At 42.4% G+C, this 24694-nt stretch overlaps 1 protein-coding gene across 1 annotated transcript; it reads right to left on the bottom strand.

The window, feature by feature from the left end:
* Positions 1-1490: 1490 nt before the first annotated feature.
* Positions 1491-24569, bottom strand: DTL (denticleless E3 ubiquitin protein ligase homolog). The gene is made up of 15 exons (XM_064446186.1): positions 24448-24569; positions 24071-24196; positions 23088-23186; positions 22716-22777; positions 22504-22624; positions 21979-22044; positions 19970-20085; positions 19214-19287; positions 18196-18299; positions 17110-17214; positions 14920-15032; positions 11205-11294; positions 9293-9431; positions 4533-5395; positions 1491-3007 (listed from the first exon to the last, which is right to left on the bottom strand). Exons 1-15 carry the CDS (start codon positions 24491-24493, stop codon positions 2939-2941), a joined length of 2193 nt encoding a protein of 730 aa, XP_064302256.1. The 5' UTR covers positions 24494-24569; the 3' UTR covers positions 1491-2938.
* Between the last annotated feature and the right edge of the window lie 125 nt (positions 24570-24694).

The raw sequence follows: 24694 nt of genomic DNA, 5'->3' as shown, positions 1-24694 counted from the left end.
GCTGTTACCAGAAGAAACGCTTGCCAAGGCTTGCTGACCATGCATCTGTACAGAACCTGGGAATGCCTCTTCAGTTTTGCCAAGCCAGGTCAGCTCGAATCACTGTCAAACTGCTATTAAACTAAACTGGTTGACTGCTCATAGCTGAGCAGTGAGAGGCGTGACTTCCAACAAAGGAGTAGTAACGAATATTTGAAATAGTACTATCATAAACTGCTGTGGTCATTCCCAAATCCCATTTGTCAATTAGAGGGTAAACACTGAGGACAGAGACAAGACATCAGTGAGGAGTATCATCTGCATGGAAAAATCTGCAAGATGCATAAGGTGGGATTTGCATATATACATAGGATTTGGGAATAATATCTCAAAAGGCTTAGTTTGATTATCAAACATGGAGTACAGGGTTTTTATAAATCTTTTAGAAGGAAAGGTAATTCAGAGGTATACCTTACTGGCTCAAAACAAGAGCTCAGTTCTTTGAATACTTAGTTCAGCAAGAGTCTGAGGTGAAGATAGCACTGGTTATCTTAAACCACTTGACATAAGATTGTATCAGGAATTAGTCTATGCTTTTGCAATCATGATTTTATCATAAGGTCAAGGCAGTTGGACATAGAGGAATATAAGTTTCAGTTAATTCTCCTAGGCTCTGAACCAGGTTGACGTCAGCTTAAGTTGAACAAAATTATGCCTGGTGGTCCATAAAACAAAGTGTTCCACTAAACAAGTACTATTTGAAAGGAAAAAAAATCTCACATCCCTGCACAATATTATTCATCCAAGTGGTAACCCATTACTGTAAATCATCTGAAGGTAACCATTTACAAGATACAGGAGATAATGGTTTGGCTGCAGATCATTTCTGAAGGAGGAAAATGTTGTGAAAGAAGCAGAGGAACATGAAATCCTATTGTTGAAATATCTGATGGCTCTCATGTACTTCAGTAGGGACCACATCTTATTCCACAACCTGTTATTTACAAGCTGCATGGAAGAATCCTGCATGAAAAACTGGCTGTAGCCAAGGCAGGTTGTATGCTACACAGTTGCTCTAACAACTAAAAATAAGACAGAGTTTAATCCCAAACCTACTTATTTTAGGTTATTTTTCTACTACTTCCATCTACCTCAAAATTCAGAAGTAGGTTAAATTTAAACTAACCAATTTTTTATATTCCTGTTTTGCCCAAGATGTTAGATCTATTCATATAATCACTTTTTAAAAATAATTTTTTTTAAACAAGAACTATTAAAACATGCCTGAAGCACTACATTACCTTTCCCACTTTCCTAATGGCATATCCTCAAAGCTCATGGGATGATGGCCTATAATCCAGTAAACAGGAGAAAGTTGTTCTGGCCCCTATACGTATTCGCGTGCTCCTGCTGGAAGATGCAACTTGATGACGATTATTTTTCATTTATTTAAAAAAGCACACTACACATTTACTTCTGCTCTGTAGCTGTAAAAGACCTTTCACAAAAGCCAGTTTCTTCCAAGTAATTTATTTCCTTGCAAAGTACAATCCACAACACAAAATATAAACCGGCATTTTTTCCTCTAATCCCTTTGAGCTACCTTACTATTCAATGCTACTGTAAAGTAGGTGTGAAAATTTCAGATGGAAAACATAAGTTAGCTGGATCACACCTTCTTCAAATACCTCAATTCTTTTGCAGTAAAAAAAAATAGGGATTCAGAAGTTTGGTTTGGTGTTTGGGTTTGTTTGGGTTTTTTTTTCTTTCTTTTTTTTTAAGTTCATAGGACTATTATACCAGAGGACAGAATAAATGCTCCAACCTAAGATACACATCCTCTACTAGCTCCCCCCTGGGGAAAGCATGACTGAGGAGTTAGTATTATTAGCCAGCAGGACAGGGATCTTGTTTCAGTGACCTTGTAGTTTCAGCATCAGTGACGACTTACAATGGCAAAGCATTCAATATTAATATGTAAACTCTGTCAAGTGCTTTCTAAAATGTTAAATGGCCCTCCCCCGATTTACAAGCTATTACTTTACAGATACTGTATTGTAAAAGTGTTATGAGCATGTTATAAGCAGTTATTAATGCCTTTGCTACAGGCTAAATCTGTAAGACATGACCGGCTGTTATGGGATGCCTATTTGAGACAGATCAAACTTAATTTCCTTACGCACCTTGACAGTATTTTGTTTCAGAGAAGTGACAAGCTGTTAGCCTCAACAGCTGTAGTTCTGATGGTTCAAAAGCCAGATAAGTCAGTAAATACAGAAGTTTTCAAACTGGGAGAAGTGAGGGGATGGCAAGAGGAGTACAGACATTACATACTTGATTATGCTTTGTCTCCTCTTCTATTATAATCACCATCAGCTGGACACAGGGTGTTTAAAAGTCTTCTATATTCACATAACACATGCATAACTTCCCATCTGGAAGCGGTTAGTCATTGTGGTACTAGAGGAATAACTGTAAAAACGCCATTCAGCACAAAGTAGTTTAGCCCCACCTCCAGTAAGTTTCGCTGCACACATTCCAACACTTGTTTTACAGGAGGGTGTAATAATTTACACATTATTCTTAAGTAGAGGAAGTTTCAATGATAGATTAGTAACGTAAACTGACAAGCTATATGTGCCTGTCAACAATGCACAACAGAGCTGTTGCTGTCTTTGGCCTGTAATTGTGGCCATGTAAAAACTACTCAGTTTTTCTTTATTAAAAAAATCCATCATCTGAAGTCAGTAAGAGATCATAAGTATCTATAAGTATTGTGCACATTTTCCAGATTCAGTTGTCTTTAAGTGTTAATGGCTTTAAAAACAGAATAAAACCCCAAGTTTATGAATGTCTGAAAATAAACTGTGTAATCCTGGGGCATCGTTGTTGGCATTACTAAATCTGGTCTTGATACCACAGTGTCTACATCCATCCAATGCAACTGCTGCATGCCACTTCAGTCATTTTGTGGCTTTCTGTGGAAATATGTGCAGATCTTCCTCATGGAAACTGAAGTGGTTGCAGCCTAGGAAAAAAAAAAAAAGAAGAAAACCAACAAGAAACGTTTCTAGGTTAACAGTTCATATGCTGCATGAGTCTTAAAGTCACCCTCCACCGTCGCTCTGGTTTGATAGCTTCCCAAATAAGACAGTAAATGAAAGGTTCTTTACTATAATCTGTTTCTCTCACAGATAAGAGGCTTACTACCTACAGCAAACACTGGCTAAAACCTAGGGTTGTCTTACTGCCATAGGAACACCACTCTGGCTGCAGTTCCAGCTTTCCTACAGCAGATAAGAGGGTTGCAGATTTCCACGATGTAGCAGATCAGGAAATGCTGCTGGTATTCCAGGCACCTCCTCAGGCTTCGAGTCCAACACAGGAACATTCCAAAATCTGAACTAGAGCATACTGGGCAGAGAAGGTAATGGTTCTATAGTAATCTTTCTCCAGGGTGAATCTTTCTGTCTTGTGTTTAAACACGCCCAGCATAAATCACAAGTAGCTGTAGGTTTACTCTAACCAAGATTTCTTGGTACAACCACAATGTGAAGAGTTCAGCTGCTATGTGTATCTCGAGGAGTGGTGGCCTGTCCACTTCACATCTGATAGAAGTACTGGAAGAGGTGAAACCAGGTAAGACATGAGATATTTTATCAAAATAAACCTTAATGATGGCAAAAACTTCTAGCAACAGATATTCAATTGAGAGTACAACTAAAATTTGATGAGTGAAAAATTTAACTAACATTTACTGAAATAAGACTCAGCCAAAGACACTGTAGGACTCAGAGTCCAGTTTCAGACATGAGTTGAGGTTGGTTTGTTTTAAAAAAATGTAATTATTGTTCCTCAGGTTGCATGTTAAACCCTCATGCCAACTTTTTTAGCTGCTTTATAAGCTTAACTTTCAGATCCTAGGATGAGCTCTGTGCCAGGCTTCTTGTACATCAAAAGTAGGATTATGTAGGCCAAGTCCTGTCCTCTGACTCTTTTGCAATTCCTTTATCTGCTGCTAGTTTTCAACTGAAGGAACTGAAGGTAATATTTAGCCCCATAGTTTTAACATGGGTAATAGATTTGTTTGCTATGTGGGCTAGAATAAAATTAACTCTTTCTTCAATGTTAAAGTGGCTTTCCCATAATATAAACAGTCAGATGTGACAGTGAACACATAAACAGAAGATCTGCCAGGAAAGGTGCTGTCATTATTGTGCTTCTCAGAGTAGAGCTCTATTTCAGATGATGGCTACATCCTCCAAACTTCCAACCGGGGACTGGGAGGACCTCTGACCTCATGTGTGCCCTACATCCCTTTAAAGTGAGGGACTCCAACATCCTAAAAATTCTCTTCCTGCATGTTAGTGAGATGGATTAATAGATAACAGCATTAATGTATCTGGCTTATTAGGCCAGAAATCATCGCTTTTGTCCATTATCAAAGGGAACAGATAATTCTTTGAATGCCTGAGCAGGAGAGAACAAGCAAGGGGAGAGTGGCAGCTAGGGATAACCTCCTTCATGACCATTGTCATTGACCATTGACTTACAGTTTTCTGCGAAGTGCCAGCTGCCACAGCCTCTTGTCGTTTAGCACCAGGACTGCAAGATGATGGGGGGCTGTTTGACATGCTCTGGCTGTCAGCTCTGCCAGTCCGGAGTTTCTCTCCCAGAGCAGACAACCAATTTTTTCTTTCAGGTGAACTATTCTCTTTGTCTACTACCTCAGTGCCTTTCCCACATGGAGGTCTGAAAAGATGGGGGGGAGTTTGAACACCCGGTGGGTTAGCATGGCTTCCAGAAGAGTAAGGCTCTTTTGGGCTGTGGCTGGAGCCTTCACAGTCATTATCCAAGTCAGACAGGCTGAGAGAGCCTTCATCACAAGCTTTTTGGTCTGCAGCCAAATGACATAAATTCAGCTTGGATTTCTTAGCCACATGGTCCAGTTCAGTCACACAGCTACAGGCCTGCAGACACTTCTGCCTTGCATCATCCTCCTTGCTGCAGTCAAGCCTTCTCTTGGCACGCTTTTCAAACTGTGTGTGTGGGGCCTTAGGAGGGCAAGCAGCTTCCAGAACACCTTGAGTGACTTCTGCCAGGGCTTTTCTAGGAGAAGGAGTCTTTTTCCCCACTTCTGGAGGAGAAGAGCATGGAGTCCTTGTAACCCAATGTTTAATGGACATTTTGGCGGAAGGGATCAGTTTGGGAGAAGCACATAGGCTGGCTCCACTCTGCTTGGCTGGGGCGCAGGCTGCGGCTGTCTGGGTTTTGAGAGTGCCTGTTGGAGTGTTTGTAGACAGGGGAAGGTCTCCAGAATAAATGGGAGCACAGGCAGCCGGCCGTGGCGAGGAAATGCATGGGCTGCCCACTGTGAAGGCCTTGGCAGGAGTACTCTGTGGGCTGGCTGGCGGTCCTGATAGGGGAGAAATAAGTAGTCTGATGAGGAACACAGAACAGCAGATTAAAGACAGCCCTTTTACAAACACCCCTTCCAACTAGGAAGTGAATTCAGCACTGACCCCACTTCTCAGGCATACCCTTTTGAATTAAGAGGTTGCATAAATCCATCTAACTTCAGTTAAACTGGTACAAGTCCTATGTAAAATCCTGTACCATGTTGATATAATACAGTATGTTTGGGTAATGTCTGACATCTCTCCCTCTGTAACAAGCACTCTTATGTGAGCTACAGCCAAGGGACTGACAGACAAGACAAAATAGATCTTCAATCTTCCAAGTTTACCTAGCCTTGCTGGAAGCCTTGCAGTAGCTCAGTCCAGACTGCTCTGTTCTGAGACGCTGCAAGGCTGGTCCCCACCTGCACTGCCATCTTTAACAGCTGCACAAATGAGTTGAGGGACAAAGGTACTGTAAGCAGGCCCCACAGCTAATTACAATACCAAGGAAGCTGTACACTATAATGCCCTACCATATGAATAATGCTCCTAGTCATGTGTTAATACTTGCATATTTTAAAGATTGGGAAAAAAAGAGTGGGAACAGGAAAAGACATATTTTCATTCTCTTGTCTTTTTGCTGGAGGATTTTCTGCAATGCTATATTAGTATGAAGACAGCAGTTATTTACCACACCCAGGGAAACGTGAGAAATTCTTCACCTCCTGAACAAGGACTTAAATTCCAAACAAAATAGAATCTGTCACTGTAGTTATTCCTCTAAAACAAATGATTCCCAAACAGATATTTCATAGTGGCTTTTGAGTTCATTACCCAAGATGTAAACCCCCATGCTTTTAAAAAGGAGGTTCTGAATACCCAGCTTCTTAAAGCAGTAGTCACAGGTAGTGGCATAAGGACCTCACTAATAACAGTGGGAATGATACATAGCAAAGATCTTGGTCTGCAGCAATATTAGAGGTTGGAGGTTTTTTTTTGTTTTATTTGGGGGTTTTGGGTTGGTTTTTCTGTTTTTATTTAGTTTTTATTTCTGGCACCCTCCAACAGAGAACACATTGGCGGGTTTGTTAGATACCTGCTTTCTTATTCATCTAACTTGTGGTGATACAATTAAATAGGTTAGCACCTTAGTTACTCTGTGTATTCCCACTGCTGAGCACAAGAGCTCTAAGCATTTTCTGCATACCGGGGGTTTAATCTGGACTCCTAATTCTCAGCATTAGCACTGTACTATTAGCACTGTTCTAATGAAGTGCTTTATGTAGAAGTCTAGCGTGAATAACCTGCTATTTTCTTTAGGACACTGGGCTGCCTCACAAATAACATGTTGAGTGAGCACCTAGATGACTCTTTGATTATATACCATACTAAGCCTCTTTCGATCCTTCCTTTTACTGTATTGTCTAGTATCCAAAATACAAGTACTGGTGCATCAGAGCAAAATTAAATAGGATCCCATATAAATGGATCCCACTACAAATCACTCTAACACACAAAACAATGTCAAAGGCTCCTTTCCTGGTAAAACATGCTACTTCGTTACAACCTGCTTCAATCTGGACTAAGAGAAAGTAACTGTCAAGACTGGTTTTCCTAACCTTTACTTTAATGAGCACTTACAGGACAATAGTATCTCAGCTGGGAAATTAGTCACACTTAAAAATCTAAGGTCCTAGACGTAGAAGTAGCAAGCTCAGCAGCTCTTTCTCTCTAATGACCATCTACAAGTTCATACATCAGAAATATTTCATGACTAGCCCTGTATGAGCACCCTCAATCCCAAACCAGTCTGAAAGTTATACTGTGGAGACACTGGATAAGGGAAAAAAGCTGTCCTGATAGTTGGATAGGTGTCATGTCAAGAAGCAATCCCAAACTTGAGAAATATCCCCAAACTTGAGATAAAGAATATTAAGATCAGGCTTTTTTGTAAGACTGCATGCATTATTCAGCTTCTACTCAGCCAGTTCCAAGCTGTTTCCATTTATGCTGCAACTACATGTAGTACAATACTGAAAATACCTGCAGTCAACCTGCATAACACCAAAGTAGGTTATTTCAGGTGTTTCCTACTTTCTCTGCTAGAAAACTTCTAGAGTGATATCATCAATCTCCAGATTTAAGAGTCACAAATTGTCCATGCACAAGCCTGCTCCAGAAACTTGGTTACACAAAAATGTAGAGAAAGTGCTGCAACTTAGGGAAACCACAAAAATAATTTCCATAGAAAAGGAAACTGTGCTTGCTACACTTGACGATGTAGGTCAACAGTCAATACACAACCTCAGTCTCAGAATTTGTTCCACGCAAATGGGTGGGGAACTACCTAGATCTCATCCCAGCAGGTCTGAAATAGCACTTGTCTTGCCAGCTCTGAATCAGTCTCTGCAGATAACTCCTATAGTCTAACAGCGCGTGCTTTGTGTTTAAGAGCCAAGGTCAGCAGGAAGCCTGCTGTTGTGTTTGCAGTGTCTGTACTTCCTCTTCCATCCTGTGTTACTTTAATGCAGCAAGAGCAAGGAGAAATAAGTTATTTTTCTGGTATAATTGCCAAAGCTGACTTGTAAAGTTTTAGCATACAAGCTACTTTACGTTTCAGGCTTCTGGACTAGACCTATTCTTACTTCTCTTTTGCTGAAACTAGTACACAAAATTATTTTTGAACCCTCTCTGAAGCAGAGTGTGTACACACACAAACCATTTATCAGCTACAGAGCAGACCTGGCACTCTCCCTGCTATTGTCCTGCAAACTTCCTGCAAGACTGTTACTCACTGGCAAAAGGTTAGAGGTAATGTTATCCCATTAGTGGGATTTGGAGACTTCAGCCTTTATTTGTGTTAGCCAAGGTGAAATTAATTTGGAGGGTGACTAGAAAAGATAGGTGGAACACAGGAAGTCACATCACCAGCTGCTGGGAAGCTATTGTATTCTTAGTTTCAGAGCTACTCTACAGAGAGGCTCATCTTATTTCACTTTTTTGGGGGGTGGGGGGTTATTCTCCTTTCACCTACTCTACTCTAGCAAAATGCAATTTTCACACCATGTCAAATTAGTGTTATGATCCAGGGCTCCTTTCTTCTTGTCTAGGGTACTGTCCAGTGAGTAGCTTCTCCACAAAGCCCAGATCTGCTTGCTAGCTGTGAGAGTATGCTGCATAGCTTGTCTGATCACCTAGGCTTTGTAGAAAGCATTGCATTTATTAATTAGCCTTAAAATGTGAATAGATGAACACTACCGATTAATTCTTGGACTTTATAACCACATCATGATTGTTCAGATGCATTTTTAAAGTACTTTCACTATGTGGCATTTGTCAGTATAGATGGTCACTACTATTGTATGAAGCTGAAGAAAGCGGTGTAATGTTGATAGCAGCATCAAAGAGATATGTGCAGAATTCAACTTCTGGGCAGGAGGAAACAGTTCAGAGTTCCAAGGCTGTATATGTGCCATCAGCCCTTTACCAGGTAAACTAGCAAACTGGAAAAAGCATCCGATCTTATGGCTCTCAGTTATTTTTCAATATAAAAAAAAAGTGTGACTTGTTGCTACAGTGCATGCACTTATGACATCTCCTTTGGCTGTTCAATTACTGAACCCTGCTGATAGACACTGAAGATCTGGCTGCCCAACAAGCTGCATTAACGAATATTTGCTTTGCAGTCTGGTGATAAATGCTTTGGTGTACTTGTAAGCTATTTCAGCCACCTTGTCTTGTTGGTGGCAGAAGTATTTACAAGTAGAAGTGTTTGTCTGGCTCTAAGAATTATTGACTAATATGAAAAAAATATAGGAACAATAAGACAAGCCCAAGGCTTTTGTTGGTACAGAGAAGAGCCAAAATTCAGAAGCCATGTTGCAGAGCAAGATATCTCAGCTCAGGGGCATTACCTGCTCCACGTTGTTCTTCTGGTTTCTTCTGAGTGACCCAGCCCACCAAGCTGATTTTGCTGAATGCTGATTTCTCTTCCTCAGGATGATGTCGTAAACGCCAAATCCTCACAGTGTTGTCATCAGAGCACGTGGCAATCTACAGTATAAATTAGTTTTTTGGAGTAACCAGGGCACATCCTATGGAACACTGGCCAGGTGAACTAGAACAGCTACATCTGACACATCATGCCAGTAAGTATGAGGGTGAAGCCTGGTTGAGGCAAATCACAAGATTTGCCCATAAAACAAACAAAATAACCCAGCTCTGTTTCATTACTGTACCAGACAGCAGTATTCGCTTTAAAGAGGGAAAGGCTGCCTCCTTCATGTCTTTCTGCTAGAGAAATCTCAGTCACCAGTAACTGTTTGCCTTGCATAGCTCTGTAACAGAGGGCAGTCTGCTCAGGAAGGGCCAGGGCATATTTTGAGATTTCAATTACTTGGTAAACAAAAGCAGCCATACTGATTTTTGCTCCTGCATCTAAGTCTGCTGCTCAGGACCCTTTCTGCTGGGGACGAACACTTGCCACACACTGAGAAGGTGACATTGGAAGGCTGTTACACTAGCCTTAAGTGCTGTCTCAACAGAGTCAGATGTCAGCCGTATCTGGCAGAGAAACCAACTCTGCTAGAAACATTGGTCTAGATTCCTGCCACAGCACCGTGCACTTCAAAAGGATCTGTGGAATCTCATCCAAAGAAGCGGTAGAACCCACCTAACCCACATTTTATGGCTCTCTTCAGACAGATTAGATGGCCACTCACGTGGGAATCAGCAGCAAGAAAAAGGAAATGTTGTGCCCAAAGTTCATGGTAATCCAGATGGGAAAGTGCCTCTACTCTGATGTCTGTGGCACCAATATTGTCCCTACAGAAAGCAACTTTGCCTCTCAAATCACTCCAAGCAGCTTCCTGACCTGTCTTAGCACCACATTTTCTACTTTTCTTCATGCTTTGACATCTGTACAATGGCTGACTATTTCTTGACTGTGTCAGTAACAATTTAAAAGGCTTTATCGGTCTGCATTTCCAACACATCATGATCAGGGTGCTGGGCTACCTCTAAATCATAGATTGAATCTAAAATACTAATTCTCATATTTTTGTGCATCTTACACAACTAGAACAATTCCTCCTGTTTGCCTGCAACACTTTCCTGAAGACCTGGTGTTATAGTGCAAGCTAGGGAAAGTGGCTGACTCGCTTAATACTGTGGGGTAAAAGAAACTCTGGCTATTATTAGGACACTGTCTAGGATTTTTCAGGGTTATTTCTCATTTTCAGCTAGGCCAATCATTTGAACCAACCTATGACTGCAGTGCTCTTCCTTTTAGTGATACCTGGTGCATAATTACTGACCCAATTTCACTGTAGGTTTTTGGGTGCACACACGTCATAAAAACAGCTCAGATTTTGAAAAAGGTCACAACGAAAAGAGACCATGTTTTTTCAAGAGCCTTCAACACTCGCTGCTGCTCTGTATAAGGATAGCAGATGTATCAATGGTCAGACAGGTAAGGAAGCTGTAAGTATGGAACCACAAAACAAGCTTTTGGCTTATGAAAACCTTGATTAAATGGTTTCACTGTTTTGTCTCTTATGGTTAGTGCCACAAGCTCTCATCAGGAGAGGTCTTGGTTCATCTACAATTTCCTAGGTCTTATCAAATAGCCTAAATTATTTAAAAATAGTGAAAAAGGTCTGATACGTTATACTCATGTGGCAAGCTTCCCCCCAAATGAACATTTTTAGAAATTATTGACTAAAAATTTCACCCCAAATAAACAAATACTGCTGCAATTTTGAAAAGCAGATATTACCACATCACATCTATTGTTTCACAGGAAAGACAATTTTCCATAAAACAAACCTTAGTGAAGTCTGAAGGACACCAAGCAATGGAGGTAACTTCTTGAGAGTGACCAAGGAGTATCCGTGGAGGAAGGCTGGGCTCAGAAACCTTAAAAATTCCATAGAAAAACAGTATACTGTCAGAAGCCCCGCAGCCTAATATACATCACTAAGAAAAGACCTCGCAGCCCACCTGTGAAGCATGTGAATACTTTCCATCTTTCCTATATTAGATGGATAAATCAAATGCTCTCAGCCTGTCATCATGAGGCAACAACTGATGGGGCCCTAAGAGTCAGTTCATGTTTCATTTCTAGAGGTGAAGCAGCTGGTCACTGCTGAGATGTATTGACTTTCCTGAAAAGACTTGTTCAATTCCTGGTAAACAAAGGATTTCTGCCTCCAGAGTTGTCAGCCCAAAACATGACACAAGCATTTTACTATATTAAGTACTTCTACCTATTCTAGGTAAGATGCTTAAAAGTTTGGGAAGCTCAAACTTTGAATTAGGATAGACATATATATTCTGCTGGCATTTTACAAATGTCCCAATCACAGGCCAATGGTTTATTAAAAAATTAAAATTGCCACCAACAAAATCCTGTAGATGAACCTTCAGTGGCTTCAGAACTGCTGTTTGTGCAACTGCCAAGTGCCTGTACCTCCTCCAAGCAACCAGCTGGATGACAGACTCTCTTAAGAGAGTTCATAAAAAACCTCCCTACATCACTGATGCTCATTAAACTGATCTCCATTTCTCTTACACCCTTCATAAAAATCTTTCTCCTGTTCTACGGTATTACTGTTAATCTTCGACTATAGCTCATGTAAGTGACAGATACAGCTGAAGCTAGCATTAACTGGCCCAAGGAAGAAAACACATACACAGAGATTATATCCAAGTTTTGCATGCTTTTAGTAGGCAATCCTTTCTGGAGCTATGAGTCACCATTATTGATGTGACATTATAAGGGGGATTTATCAAGGGGATTTGCATAAATGACTAAGTGAATGAACAGATCCTTTAGTGTGTGGGCAAAGGAGTAGACATTACATACAGATTTCAAAGGAAGATGCAAGACATTGGGGAAGGCTTCTGATGTACACACAAGTTTTTCTCTTGTGGATCACCTCCTACAACAACTGCAAAACCACAGGTGAATATCCAGCTTCAGATCTTAAAGTTGTTCTGATACAAACAGGTTAATCTCAACAGGCTGCTTTTTTTTCCTGGCATAGCAAAGGCAATCACTTGACTAAATATCCACTGAATGCCTTGGTCAGAGTATTCCCTTATCTGCCAAAACATGCAATACCATGGAAACTAAATCCTTATTTAGGGAATAAACAACAGATCTTGGCGCAAAGAACACCTTTGTTTACATTTAATAGTGGTCTTGCTATACACACGTAACAGACACAATGGCAGTGTAGTAGCCCCTGACTGCTGAAAGGAAAGCAGAAGATAATTATTCTTGCTGCAACACACTGGTTTTAGACCATACTAGCATAAATTAAACCAACTTATATCATTGTGAGCTAAAGGAAGATGCATAGGTGTAGCTGTGTCCGCTGTGTTCGGCAGAAGACAAGTCGGCCAGTCTGCACATGTTAAGTCAGGATTAGCCACAGCACATGCTGCTTTTTGCCTGATTTGACAGGATATTGGTGGGGAAGTTAGAGCTATTGTGGAGAGGTTAAAAAGAGAAGCCTAGGAAATGAGACTTTATTAGTTACTCTACTCACTGAAACAGCTGTTGTATCCATCTTCCAAGATTCAGCATGAAATGTTGTGTATAGTTTTTTGCACCATACGATACAGAAGCACTTAAATTCCAATGCTGGGACAACCAAAGGGTCACTTAATATGGTCACCTTAGAGTGGTCTGTACCAGAGCATTCAAAGGACAATGGAGCTGTGGAGTATATTTCTATAAAAGTTATTATTTTATTACCAGGAAGGTAGCTTAGCTAGGTACCATCTTTGTAGGGAGAAACGTTTCTGTTCTCTGGCTTTTATAATCTTAGGGCTGTTCAAGAGTCAGTTCATTAACTAATGAACTAGTAATTTAAAAAACAGCAACACAATAAAGTGAGCGTTCATTGAATAGAATTGATTTATGTATGGAAGCAGACTGAAACAGCGTCCTCATCGGCGATAACTTCTAGCCACAGTATTCCCTGAGAACTGCTGAGCCAAACACCACTTAGCACTGCCGCAGAGTTTCTCAAAAACATAATCTGGATGGACAAGGTCTTGCTCTGCCTTTCATTCCCCTCTAGATACGGAAAGCTAGCACTCTTCATTAAGTTCTTTCCAACATTACCTGTTAATTGCTCAGGCAATATCTGACCATGTTTTTTTGACAGCATAGTATGTCCTCATCCCAGGAAAAGATCCATATGTTTCAGAGTCAGTAAAATCTGCCAATACTTAAAACAAATTAAGAAGCCTCTGGATATGACAGATCTCAGAAGAGACAGTTTCACTGGAAGTCCCACTCTCTGACATGACTATGGGATTAAAATAAAAGTAATCATCTGATGATTTATTTAGTAAACATTCAATACAATCTGTCACCCACATGTGATAGCAACAGAAGCCATCTCTACACAAATACATTTTAAATGTGCTTAAATGCTTAAACTTTGAGATGTAATGACATCCTTAAATGCTCTCGACCCAGTCCCAGCCTGCATTCCAAGAAAGCACCAAAACACCTGAACACAGGATGCGCAACCCAAGTTTGCACAGGTGTTTTTGCTGAACTCGCACAGAACATGAGGAAGGTTAAAATTACACCACTTGGCCATGCTACCGCAGTCCTGCTACTTCTGAGTAAGCAATCCAGCTGCTTACACGTATTCTCCAAATCAAAGAGAATACATGCTCAAACCACAATCACAGCAGGCTGGCCCTCTGCTCTCAAAGGTTTGTATTTTACTTTTAAACTCATTGTGAAAGGGGTAAACAAGTCAGCATTCCTTAAAAATTACCCCAAACTTGAAATAAGCAGTCACCTGTGGTTTCTAGTTACTTCAGATAAGAAGTCCACTCTGTTTCCATATGGCTGTCAGGTATGGAGAGCAGAACTTGGAGCATGCCTTATTCTGAGGTTCCTGCAATTAACTTGGTGACATTTGCATTTCCTACACGTCAGCACAAGATGCCAAGTGACGGAGCATCTCGGCTGTCAGACAGTGCTTTGGAATTTTGCTGAGGGCTCTGGCTGAGCCCTTGCTGTAATACAAAGGCTTTAAAGACAGTAAATTGAGCATGAGAAAAAGCTATGTCTGAAGCAAGAGCTGTAAGAAGGAGAAGTAGGGGAAAAGACTGCCCTTTAAAACAATCAAGTTGTTAGGTTTCTGTTAATGTGCTCCATTGCTAAATATGAACAGAGAACTGTCTGTCTACTTGTCATAGCTGGCTTAATCACCAGAATTGAAAGAGGACTTTAATGCCCATTAAAATCAGATTAAGATCAGCAACTTGCAGTAAGCAGCAGTGATGACAGATGTATTGATGGCTGGAGGTTAACTCTGTTTTACGTTAAACAGTTACATCTACCTTTGACAGCAACACACTCTGGGCACAACATGCCAGGAGCTAACCCCACGCTGCTCTAAGTAGAAGTGGGAGGCAGGGAGTGTCCTACATGAACAAGAAACGCAAATGAAATAAAAGAGCAGAGCAGCTCTGGGTTGCATGCTTTGGTCTCTCCCAGTTGCCTCACCTTCCAGATGTATGCGTTGCAGTCACTCGAACCACTGACCAGGAACTGGTCGTCTGGGCTGGTGCTGGATTTGATGTAAAAGCTTGAATTCTGGTGCCCACTGAAAACTGCCACTGTGAGGGGAAAAGAAAAAAAGAAAAAAAAAAAAAACCCTTTCAATGCACAGCCATGAAGTCAGTTGCGCAAGCAGGGCTGATCTTACAGGCTTTTCCTGCCTAGCCGCATATCCTCTGGAGAAAGTGGTTGCACTGCTCCCTTGCTCTGGGGATCTGGGGCAGGAAGTTCTTATTACTCAACTGGAGCCCTTCAGGCTTCCAAAACAAAGCAGATTTACCTGAACAGCTTTCTCCACAGCATTAGGAAGCAGTGGCAGTTTCATTAAACCTTTAGCTTCACCCGTGTCACAGACAGGCCAAGACACGACCTGGGCTGCCCCACTACTCTGGTTAAGGCACCTTGCCTCTTCCTCTCTCAGCTGCTACCACTAGCCCCACTTCACTAACAGAGGCAGTCGCACAGAAAGCAAAGTAAGGGCCTTCTTCCACCCAGGTGGCAATGCAGATGCTTGCTGCTCCTTCCTCCTGCTGCCATCATCTTTATTTCATCACAAAATTTGCATTGTGTCAGCCACACTCACTAGTTGCCTATACTTAAAGCCTCAGTAGTGTTTGCCAAAGCCTTGAAACCATCACCCCAAATGGCTGCTGTTTCCCCTATTGCAAGGACCGGAGGAGACAGCAGTTGGAACAGGAGCTGAGTGTATTTGGCTGCACTACATCCCATCCTCTCATTGGGGCAGAAATGGCAAATTTCCTGATGTAGTGCCAGGCAAGGCTGGCACCCCCTTGACTAGCCCTGTTTTAATAGCGTTTCTGGTGAAGGAAGCGACCCCACAGACCAGAGGACAGGTGACTGCCTTTGGTGGTCTTTGAAAAGTTGCAAGACTCCAGGAGATCCCTTGGTTTGCACCCACAGCTTTCTCAGTGCAGCAGTTACAGGACCAGGGAGTCCTTTCCTAGGCCAGACCTACTGGCAAGTCCTGTTACAGTGAGGATTTCCTCGTCTCCCTGCAACCTAAAGCTGCCTGCATACCAGATAAGCGCAGCCGCAATTGGGATGCAAGCAGCAAGCCGGCGAGTGAGGAGAGAGGTACCAACCCGCAGGCAGGCGCTGCCCTCTGCGGGAACATTAGCACACCGAGAAGCCGCACATGTTTCATCCAGCTGGAAGAATCAAGATTGCTTGCTCGGGTTTTATCGGCTGCACACAGAAGGCAAGAGCTCCATGTGGAGGCTGAGGGCAGGATGCCCTGTGCTTTGGAGAGAGCCCACTCCTGGATGGGGGACAGACCAGTGAGTGTATTACCATAGCTCAGTGGTGGCACCCAGGGTTAGCCTCAACAACTGACCTATTAATATTTTCTATTTGCACCACTTCTCAACTCTGGAAGCGTTCCCACCCACCAGACTGCCTTCCTGAAGAGCAGACAGAAGGACACATTGTTCATTTAATTTCAGTTAACTGAGAGACTGAGAAAAGGAAATGGTAACTAAATCATGTCCCTGGCTGGAATGTATCTAACAAGTTTTGCCACTTTCTGAGAAGTGGCGATAGGCCTATGACATAGCAGCTTAGTGCACTGAAGTCTGTGGGCTGTCTTGTCCACATAAAGGTCACAGATGAAGAGCTGAAGGAATCTAAAAAGCTGAAGCATCTCCACAATATGCTGGGGTTGCTTTCTCCCAGAAACTGTGGTAGAAGCTAAATTTAAAAGACAGCTTAAAATATCTGAATATGACCATTTTAAATGGATTCGTATCAAAGAGCTTGAAAAGTCAGTGATTGCCAGTAAGCAGAATATTCAAACTTGCTTCAGGTGGATAGCAGCTGGACGCTAGCCACTCCTCACCAGATAACCATGCAAACTACCCTTACTCTCAGTCTGGGTGAACCAGTGTCTGCACTTATGTAAAGTTTTTGTGCTATTACTTTTATGTGGATGGCTTAACACAAAAGATAAACAGCCTTTGTAACAGATGCCTTCCCTCCTAGACAACTTTAAGCATAAGAACATGGAATAGGTTTTCTAAGCATTCAGGCTGCTCTCTCTAAGTGACAGGGAGATACTCCTCTTTCTGTGCTCTGTAACACCTATTTTTTTGCAGCTATTTCCATAGATATAATGCTTACCTGGAATGGTCCTTAAACTTGTCATATTGAACATGTAGATACTGTCATCAGTGCAGTTAGCAAACAGATTAGTGCCAGTGGAGTCCAAAATGAGGCTAGAATATCCTATAGACAGAGATAAATTCTTCATAAGACATAACTCCACAAAACCCATTTTGGAAAACAGGCATTCTCAAAGAAATGCCTAGAGAAGGAAATTTGGAAAGGACCTGTATCACATATGAGATCGTAATTGGAAAGTTTATTTGTTTGACAGAGCATTTGCTGGAGAAGGAAAGTTTCTAGCATAACATCTACATTTTCTCATGAGGATTCAGGGTGATATTTAGAGAGGAATCTTACCTGCAGAGCAATTTACTTCATAGTTTCAAATGGATAACAGGAACAACCACTTGTAAAAGCAGAGATTAAAAATAAATAGAAACACTCGTGCTTTGGTAGAATAAGCCATCCTCTCATTTGCTAGTGATTTAGGTTCAAGAAATATCTTTCCCTGCAGGCAAATTATTTCACAGCCAGCTTCTCGAGGATTTCCCTCATGTTCTTGGGACTGACACTGACCATTACCAAGTCAAGACAGTTGATTAGACAAGTCATCAGGAATTACTGTGTTGCATCAGAGCATTGTAAGGAGTTAAGATACAAAGAAGCACAGAGCAACACGAACAAGAGTGCTCTTGTTTTTGACAACACAGCTTAAGTATTGCTCGACTCTGGAAGGTTATAATGTAAAAACCCAGTCCGGACTGTTGTCTTTGCAAGATACAATGCAAAGAAAGAGTTCAAACTGATTTCTACTCGTGCATCAAAACGACTAATGAAATTCTATCTCAAGAGCTCTGTTATTCCCTTATCTACATTTCTGAAAATGCACTGCTGAAGCTTATGCAAGTCTTTATCATCAGGTCAATGATACAAAAGTGGGGCACTTTCACTCTTCAACTTGAAAATTTGATATTTGCAACCAAAATGCCCTGCTGACCTTGTCAGTCTGATCAATAATTGCCTAAAAAGATAAGAGATGGCACTGTCAGTACTTCTTAAATTCATTTTGGACTTTGACAAATACATCCTCCAATAACTTACCAAGTTTGCGAGTACTGGTCCCAGGGTAGCAAAAAGACTTGGAAGGCACTGGGTCCTGACGGTAAGCTGCATAGTTCTTGCGCAAGTCCCATACTTTGATCACACTGAAATACAAAAGCGCAAGTGTCTCCAACTTCAAAATTTCTTTTGTAATGCTGATAGAGCCTTCTAAGAGCACAGGAAGACAGGTTGCTCATTACCAAGGAGTGTCCAGTGCTAAGGAGTACGACTGAGCAAGAGTAGAGCTGAAAGCAAAACAGTTGCTTTGCTGGTTATGGATGAGGAAGCATCTTTGTATTCTGTAACTAACACAAGATACAACATGAGCCCACAAGTCCCCTTTCTTCAACTAGTAACAGGAAATACAAGGATGCCTTTATAGTTCTAAAAATTAAGTTCTTCAAGATTTTTCTTGCTCTCCAGGACCAAGGCTCTCTCATTAGCCATAGGCAGGAAAGTCAATCTTATCTGCCTTAGAAAGGCTCTGACCACATAGAGCTTGTTGAGGAATGAAGTTTTGAGAGGGTAGTCACCATGGTAATCAATGAGACTGTTTGCTTGAGCTCCAAGATGCTGCAACAGATCTGGCACCTAAAACAATGCATTCTTTGTAACTCAAGGCAACATTTTCTCAAGCATGCCTACACATATCCAGGCACCAACCACCCACTCGCATCCCAAAACAGCTCACTGTCTAACAATGGTCTGTTTACTTGACGCCCAATACGTCCATGAGAATAGAGATTATAAGAACTGCTTTTGTTCTGCCCCATAGCTAAGACACTAAAATGAGCGTTTACCACATGCACAATCTGTCCCAGCACTGCCATCTCCAGTAAGGAAGAAAAGCAGCATTCAGCTTTGCGAAAGCAAGCTGGCAGCGTAGCTCTGCTGATTCTACCTAGTAGCAACTATGGCTTTGTGGGCCACTGTGTGGTCTTAGGAAAAAATCACCCAATCTTTTTCCGCCACTAAGAACAAACAGAACAGACAGAAAAGCAGGCATCCTCCCTCTTACCCATCAACGGCTCCTGCAGAGATAAGAGTATGCTCGTCCTGCAGCAGCACCACAGTTACACTCTGCTGGAAATCCTTAAAGTAAAAAAAAAAACCACCACAACTTTATTTTCTTTCATGGTCATCAACACCTTGCTGCTTAGTACAAGGCCAAGTGAATACCAAGGAAACCTCCTCCTAGCCAGGCAGGAGAACCTGGAAATACCACAAGCCTTCTAGGACACAACAATCCTTCAAACACTCCCACCAGTGAAATTGCCACTGAGCAGTAAGTACGTAGGCAGCAGTCTGAGGTTATACCTTTCAGGTCAGAGATAAGAGAGCTGCCTTCACCACAAGGTTTAATAGATTAAATAAAACCCGGTCTTACTCCAGTAAACCAGTCATTTGTGTGGTCAAATTAGGGAGGGAAAAAAAAAAGAAAGAAAAAAGAATTACAACCCTCCCAACCTCCCCCCTCAAAAAAGGAATGCTGGATCACTCCTCTCCTCTCTGAAAAAAAAAAAAGATGTATTTTCACATGGCATTTGCATAAGGATGGCTTTGATGGCATATGGGTTGTTCGACAACTAGGCAATGCCTAAAATTAGCCATAGCAAGCAACCATGGCACAAAAACCTATCTTGGCAAAGATTAATTGAAGCAGTTACCACATTCAAGCTAAATATTTCTCATGATAATTACTTAGGAAGACTTTTATGAATAACATTGTCCTCAGAAGACAGGCCTACATTTCATCTGTTCCCCAGATACCTACCACCAAGGGAGCAAGTCCTTTTAGGTTCTGCCTCCTCTTCTTCAGTTTAGAAGGAGTCTGCTTGTCAACCACATTGTGTGCTCCACTGATTTGATTCACCTGCCTATAAAATCCATCTGAAAGAAATCAAAGACATCTCAATTAATAGTTTCTATGCAAATTTGCCACCACTTTAATAAAACAGGCAGCACCTTGGAAAAAATCCTAAAAAGTGGCTGAGGATAACCTTTAAGATCATTCATGTAAGCTGAAAACAAAAACTGTTAGTTATGTACAAAACCAATAAGAACACAGTAAAAACCAGGAGCACATATTGCAAAAAACTGTAGAGGTCAATGTAGTATGGACACTGAAGCTAGAACTGGCCTAGGCAGGCTGCCTTTGGAAATCAAAACCCCTTGGTCTGGTCTTCAGCATGCATCCTTATCTGGAGTGTTCAACCCATTCCACCCCGAGCAGAACTGTACTCACAGGTAGGTTTCCAGTGCTTTTACACCCTACTTCATAATTTTCTATTAGCCTTTTGTCTGCTACTCCTCACTTTATGAAACTTACTACTTTTCTAGAGTAAAGTGACTTTTCCACTTTTTTCCCCCCTATACCTCCCACTTCAGTCATGTGGAGCCTCCCTTTTCAGCCACTTGCCAGTTTGGAAAGCCAGGGAACCTGGAACAGATGAAAGTGTGAGACATGTTCTGGCAACACAGGCCATGAAACTTCTGGGACAGAGCAGTGAACTGGGAAGAGGCATAAGGGTATGACACGCCTGGGGAAGGAAAAGCTTCCCCAGGAAGCAGAAAGACAGGAGCAGAATAAGCTCACTCTGCATTTAGTAGGTGTTCCCACAATACATTCAGTTGTTCCCAGCACTGACATGCTCCTTTGCTCCTGCACTTTCTGCCTTCCTTCCTACTCTGCCAGCTTTGTTTTAGTCTCATGCAACGCTACAGGCTTGGGGAAGAGTGGGTGGAAAGCTGCCCAGCAGAAAAGGACCTGGGGGTGCTGGTTGACAGCCAGATGAACATGAGCCAGCAGTGCGCCCGTACAGCCAAGAAGGCCAACAGCATCCTCGCTTGTATCAGGAATAGTGTGGCCAGCAGGAGTAGGGAAATGATCGTGACCCTGTACTCGGCACTGGTGAGGCCACACCTCGAATACTGTGTTCAGTTTTAGGCCCTTACTACAAGAGGGACATAAGGGTGCTGGAGCGTGTCCAGAGAAGGGCAATGAAGCTGGTGAAGGGTCTAGAGAGCAAGTCTTACGAGGAGCAGCTGAGGGAACTGGGGTTGTTTAGTCTGGAGAAGAGGAGGCTGAGGGGAGACCTTATCGCTCTCTCCAACTACCTGAAAGGAGGTTGTAGTGAGGTGGATGTTGGTCTCTTCTCCCAGGTTATTAGTGATAGGATGAGAGGAAATGGCCTCAAGTTCCATCAGGGCAGGTTTAGAATGGATACTAGGAAAAAATTCTTTACTGAAAGAGTGGTCAGGCATTGGAACAGGCTGCCCAGAGAGGTGGTGGAGTCACCATCCCTGGAGGTATTCAGAAAACGTGTGGACATGGCACTTGAGGGCATGGATTAGGAGGCATGGTGGTATTGGGTTGATGGTTGGACTTGGTGATCTTAGAGGTCTTTTCCAACCTTAATGATTCTACGAACCCTCTGAATGGCTCTGACCTAAGCACTCTCCCAGCCCATCTATCTCCATGCTGTCCCACACAAGGATGTATTCTGTACCCCCTTATCTCCTTACCAATACACAGAGTATTATGAGGACAGTACATATGTCATGCCACAAATCAGTGTTACAAAGTGGAAAAACACATTAGACACAGAAAAAATAGCTATTCTACCCTTTTACTACACTGAAGCAGTCCAGTGTTATCTGACCATCTTCTTACTGAAGTGTTGCCTATATTGTAATCAAAAGCATTAGTCCAACATTACATCTAAGTACTACTTTTACATTAGATACCAAGCTTTTTTGATACGTATCTGAAAGTTCGGTTACCTTTCTTGTTGCATCTGGTATCCCAAACCATGATGTTTCCGTCTCTACCCCCAGTACAGAACACAGCTGAGGGAGAAAAAAGAGTGCTATTAGCTTCCAAAAGTGTTAATTTAATTAACTCAATGAAGTACAATGCCATCTATGTGGCATCTCTTTTGCCCCAACACTCGGGGCGCCAGTCCTGGAAATACAAAAATCAGGCCAGTGTTCTGCCATGCTTTTTGACTAGTTTCCTTATTCTTCCTAGTCTGTCTTTACTACTACTCTAGAGAAAGCAGCTTATGAAAAGAGTATTTACACACTGATATATAGAAGTAAGGACTGAATGATTTCAATATTATGTCTTAAACTTGCCCAAGATGAGAAATGTGCAGATCATGTCACCATGAAGTTCCAACAAGTTAGTTTTGCTTCACTGGCTAGGTTGCTGCTCACTCTGCCTCTGCCCTTTTTTAGCCCGAAAAGTACTGATTTGCCAGGGGAGAAGAAGGAAAAAACTAGACAACAGGGAACATCACCATTTACCTTTCTCAAATCTAGAAAAAGCAACTGATTTGAGGCTACACTGATGACCTTTGCATATGCCAAGAAGCTCCCCGGCTCTCACATCCCACACCTTGGCTGTCTGGTCTCCTGAAGCAGTGACCTTCAGAGGAAAAAATGAAAAGCTTTAGTCATTTTCTGCACAGAGTTGCCAAAGCATTAAAAATAAAGTTAGATAGCAAAAGACTGCTTACAATCCTGTGTTCCCCTGGTACCCAGGCAAGGTCAAATACAGCATTTGAGTGAGCCTGCCATTCTAACAAGAAAACAAAAGGCAAGATTAGTTCAATGCATTGCAGCATGATATTTTGCAGAAGACTAAAGAACATCAGACACTGAAATCAGAAAACTTATCAACAGCTTGCCTTAGGCATGAAAAACAACACAGAACAATTCACCTACTACTGCTGTTCTTAGAGCATTCATACTGCTGCTTTGTAAAGACGACTCAGCAGGAAAAGATTTAAGTACTGCCTGCACTTATGTTTAAATGACTTGCAGAAAGATTTCTTTGATTCCAGCAACCTGTCACATCAAATGAAGATCACATGCTATATAACATTTACCCTTAAAGATGAGTTTGCTGGTAGTTTGAGCTTCAGTATCATACAGCCTAACAAATCCTTCTTCATTTGCAACTGCCAGTATGTGCTCCAAATTCGGGGCTGAAAAGAAATTGAGACATATTTGTCATATTATGTAGCTGATTCATAATCATGCCTCCACTCTTTGTGAAGGGCCACAGACACTTTAACAGGGTACACAGCAAATAGATAGCTGTGAAATAAACAGTATTTACATAGCAATTTAAATGTTCAAAATGCAGAAATATTGGCAACATTTTTTTTTAGATGCTCTAATCAGGAACTACTATACATGGGCAATCAAATGGCTCCAGGAGCAATCTGGAGATCTTTCATCAGCTATAACAGTTCTCTAGTTATTGTTTTCTGTATCTATACCATCTATCATCTACAACGTCCAGTACTTTCTATGGATCTGTGTTGGAAAAGCAGGAAGCTGCTGTGGAGAAACGTATAAGCTCACCCCAAAACTAGAGAACTGCAAATGAAAGAGTTCTGCCCTAAAGATCCAGAAGCTTCCATGCTTACTTCACTCATCACTTATTTATCATGGGGAAACGCTACATGTAACAGTCTAGTGACATCCATCCACCTCTGATTTCTACATACTATTCTCCATCCTGTTATATCTTTTGCATATTTTGAACAAAGCCCAATTCTTCATCTATGTAGCCTTGCACTGTCACCGAGAGGACACACCTTGAAACAGACAAAGCTGAAACAAAGAGACATGAAAATAAATGCTTTGTAGTTGCTTCTGTAAGGGAATACTTTCCACCAGTATACCTAGGAGCACCATGATCAGATTTGTACCACGCCTAGGTGCAAGTATACTATTACCAGCTCACTTTAAAACAAGAAACTCTGAAACACATCTTGAGACATATTGAAAAAAAAAAAAAAAAAAAGCCGACGCGGTGCCCGCAGCCTGGCCCCTCAAAGGGCCTTTCGGAAAGTGACTTTACCTGCAGAAAAGGTGCAGCCGAAAGGAGGGACCGGCATTCCCGTTTCCCCGTAAGACAGGTGGTCATCTTCTTGGCTGCATTGGTAGCTACCCAAGAGATGCTGCAGGGGAAGCGGCGAGGACCGACCTACAACGAGACAAACGGATCGTAACGGCTCAGACGCGAGGAGCCCCGAGGCCCCCACGGCGGCTGTGGAGGTGCCCGAACCGCCCACTCGGCCGTCGCGGGGGTCTAACCCGGGGGCTCCGAGACCACTGTCACGCCTGCGGGCGGCCGGGGCTCACGCCGCCGCCGTCCTGCCGCCCGGGGAAAAGGCAGCAGCAGCAGCAGGGAGGACCGTGCGGGACGGGACGGGAGAGGAGGGCCGCGGTACTCACAGGGCGGCGCGGCCGAGGCACGGCGGAGCAGCGCGCGGCACAGCATAGCTAAGAACAACCGGCGCCCGCGCGAACCCGGCTCGTGGCGCCAACTCCCGCCACCGACCGACCCGCCAGAACGCGCCTCGGCCCCTCATTGGTCAGCAGGAGCCCGTTACGCCGCGCCCTCTTCCTCTGATTGGGTGGCGCAACAAAAAGGGGCAGAGCTTCAGGCCACACCCACCCCGCCGTGGTCTGCGGGGACGCG

The sequence above is a fragment of the Phalacrocorax carbo genome, chromosome 3, assembly GCF_963921805.1.
Source record: "Phalacrocorax carbo chromosome 3, bPhaCar2.1, whole genome shotgun sequence".
NCBI classification, from domain to species: Eukaryota; Metazoa; Chordata; class Aves; order Suliformes; family Phalacrocoracidae; genus Phalacrocorax; species Phalacrocorax carbo.
Note: the sequence above shows the minus strand (reverse complement) of the source record. Positions and strands in the feature narration are given on the sequence as shown.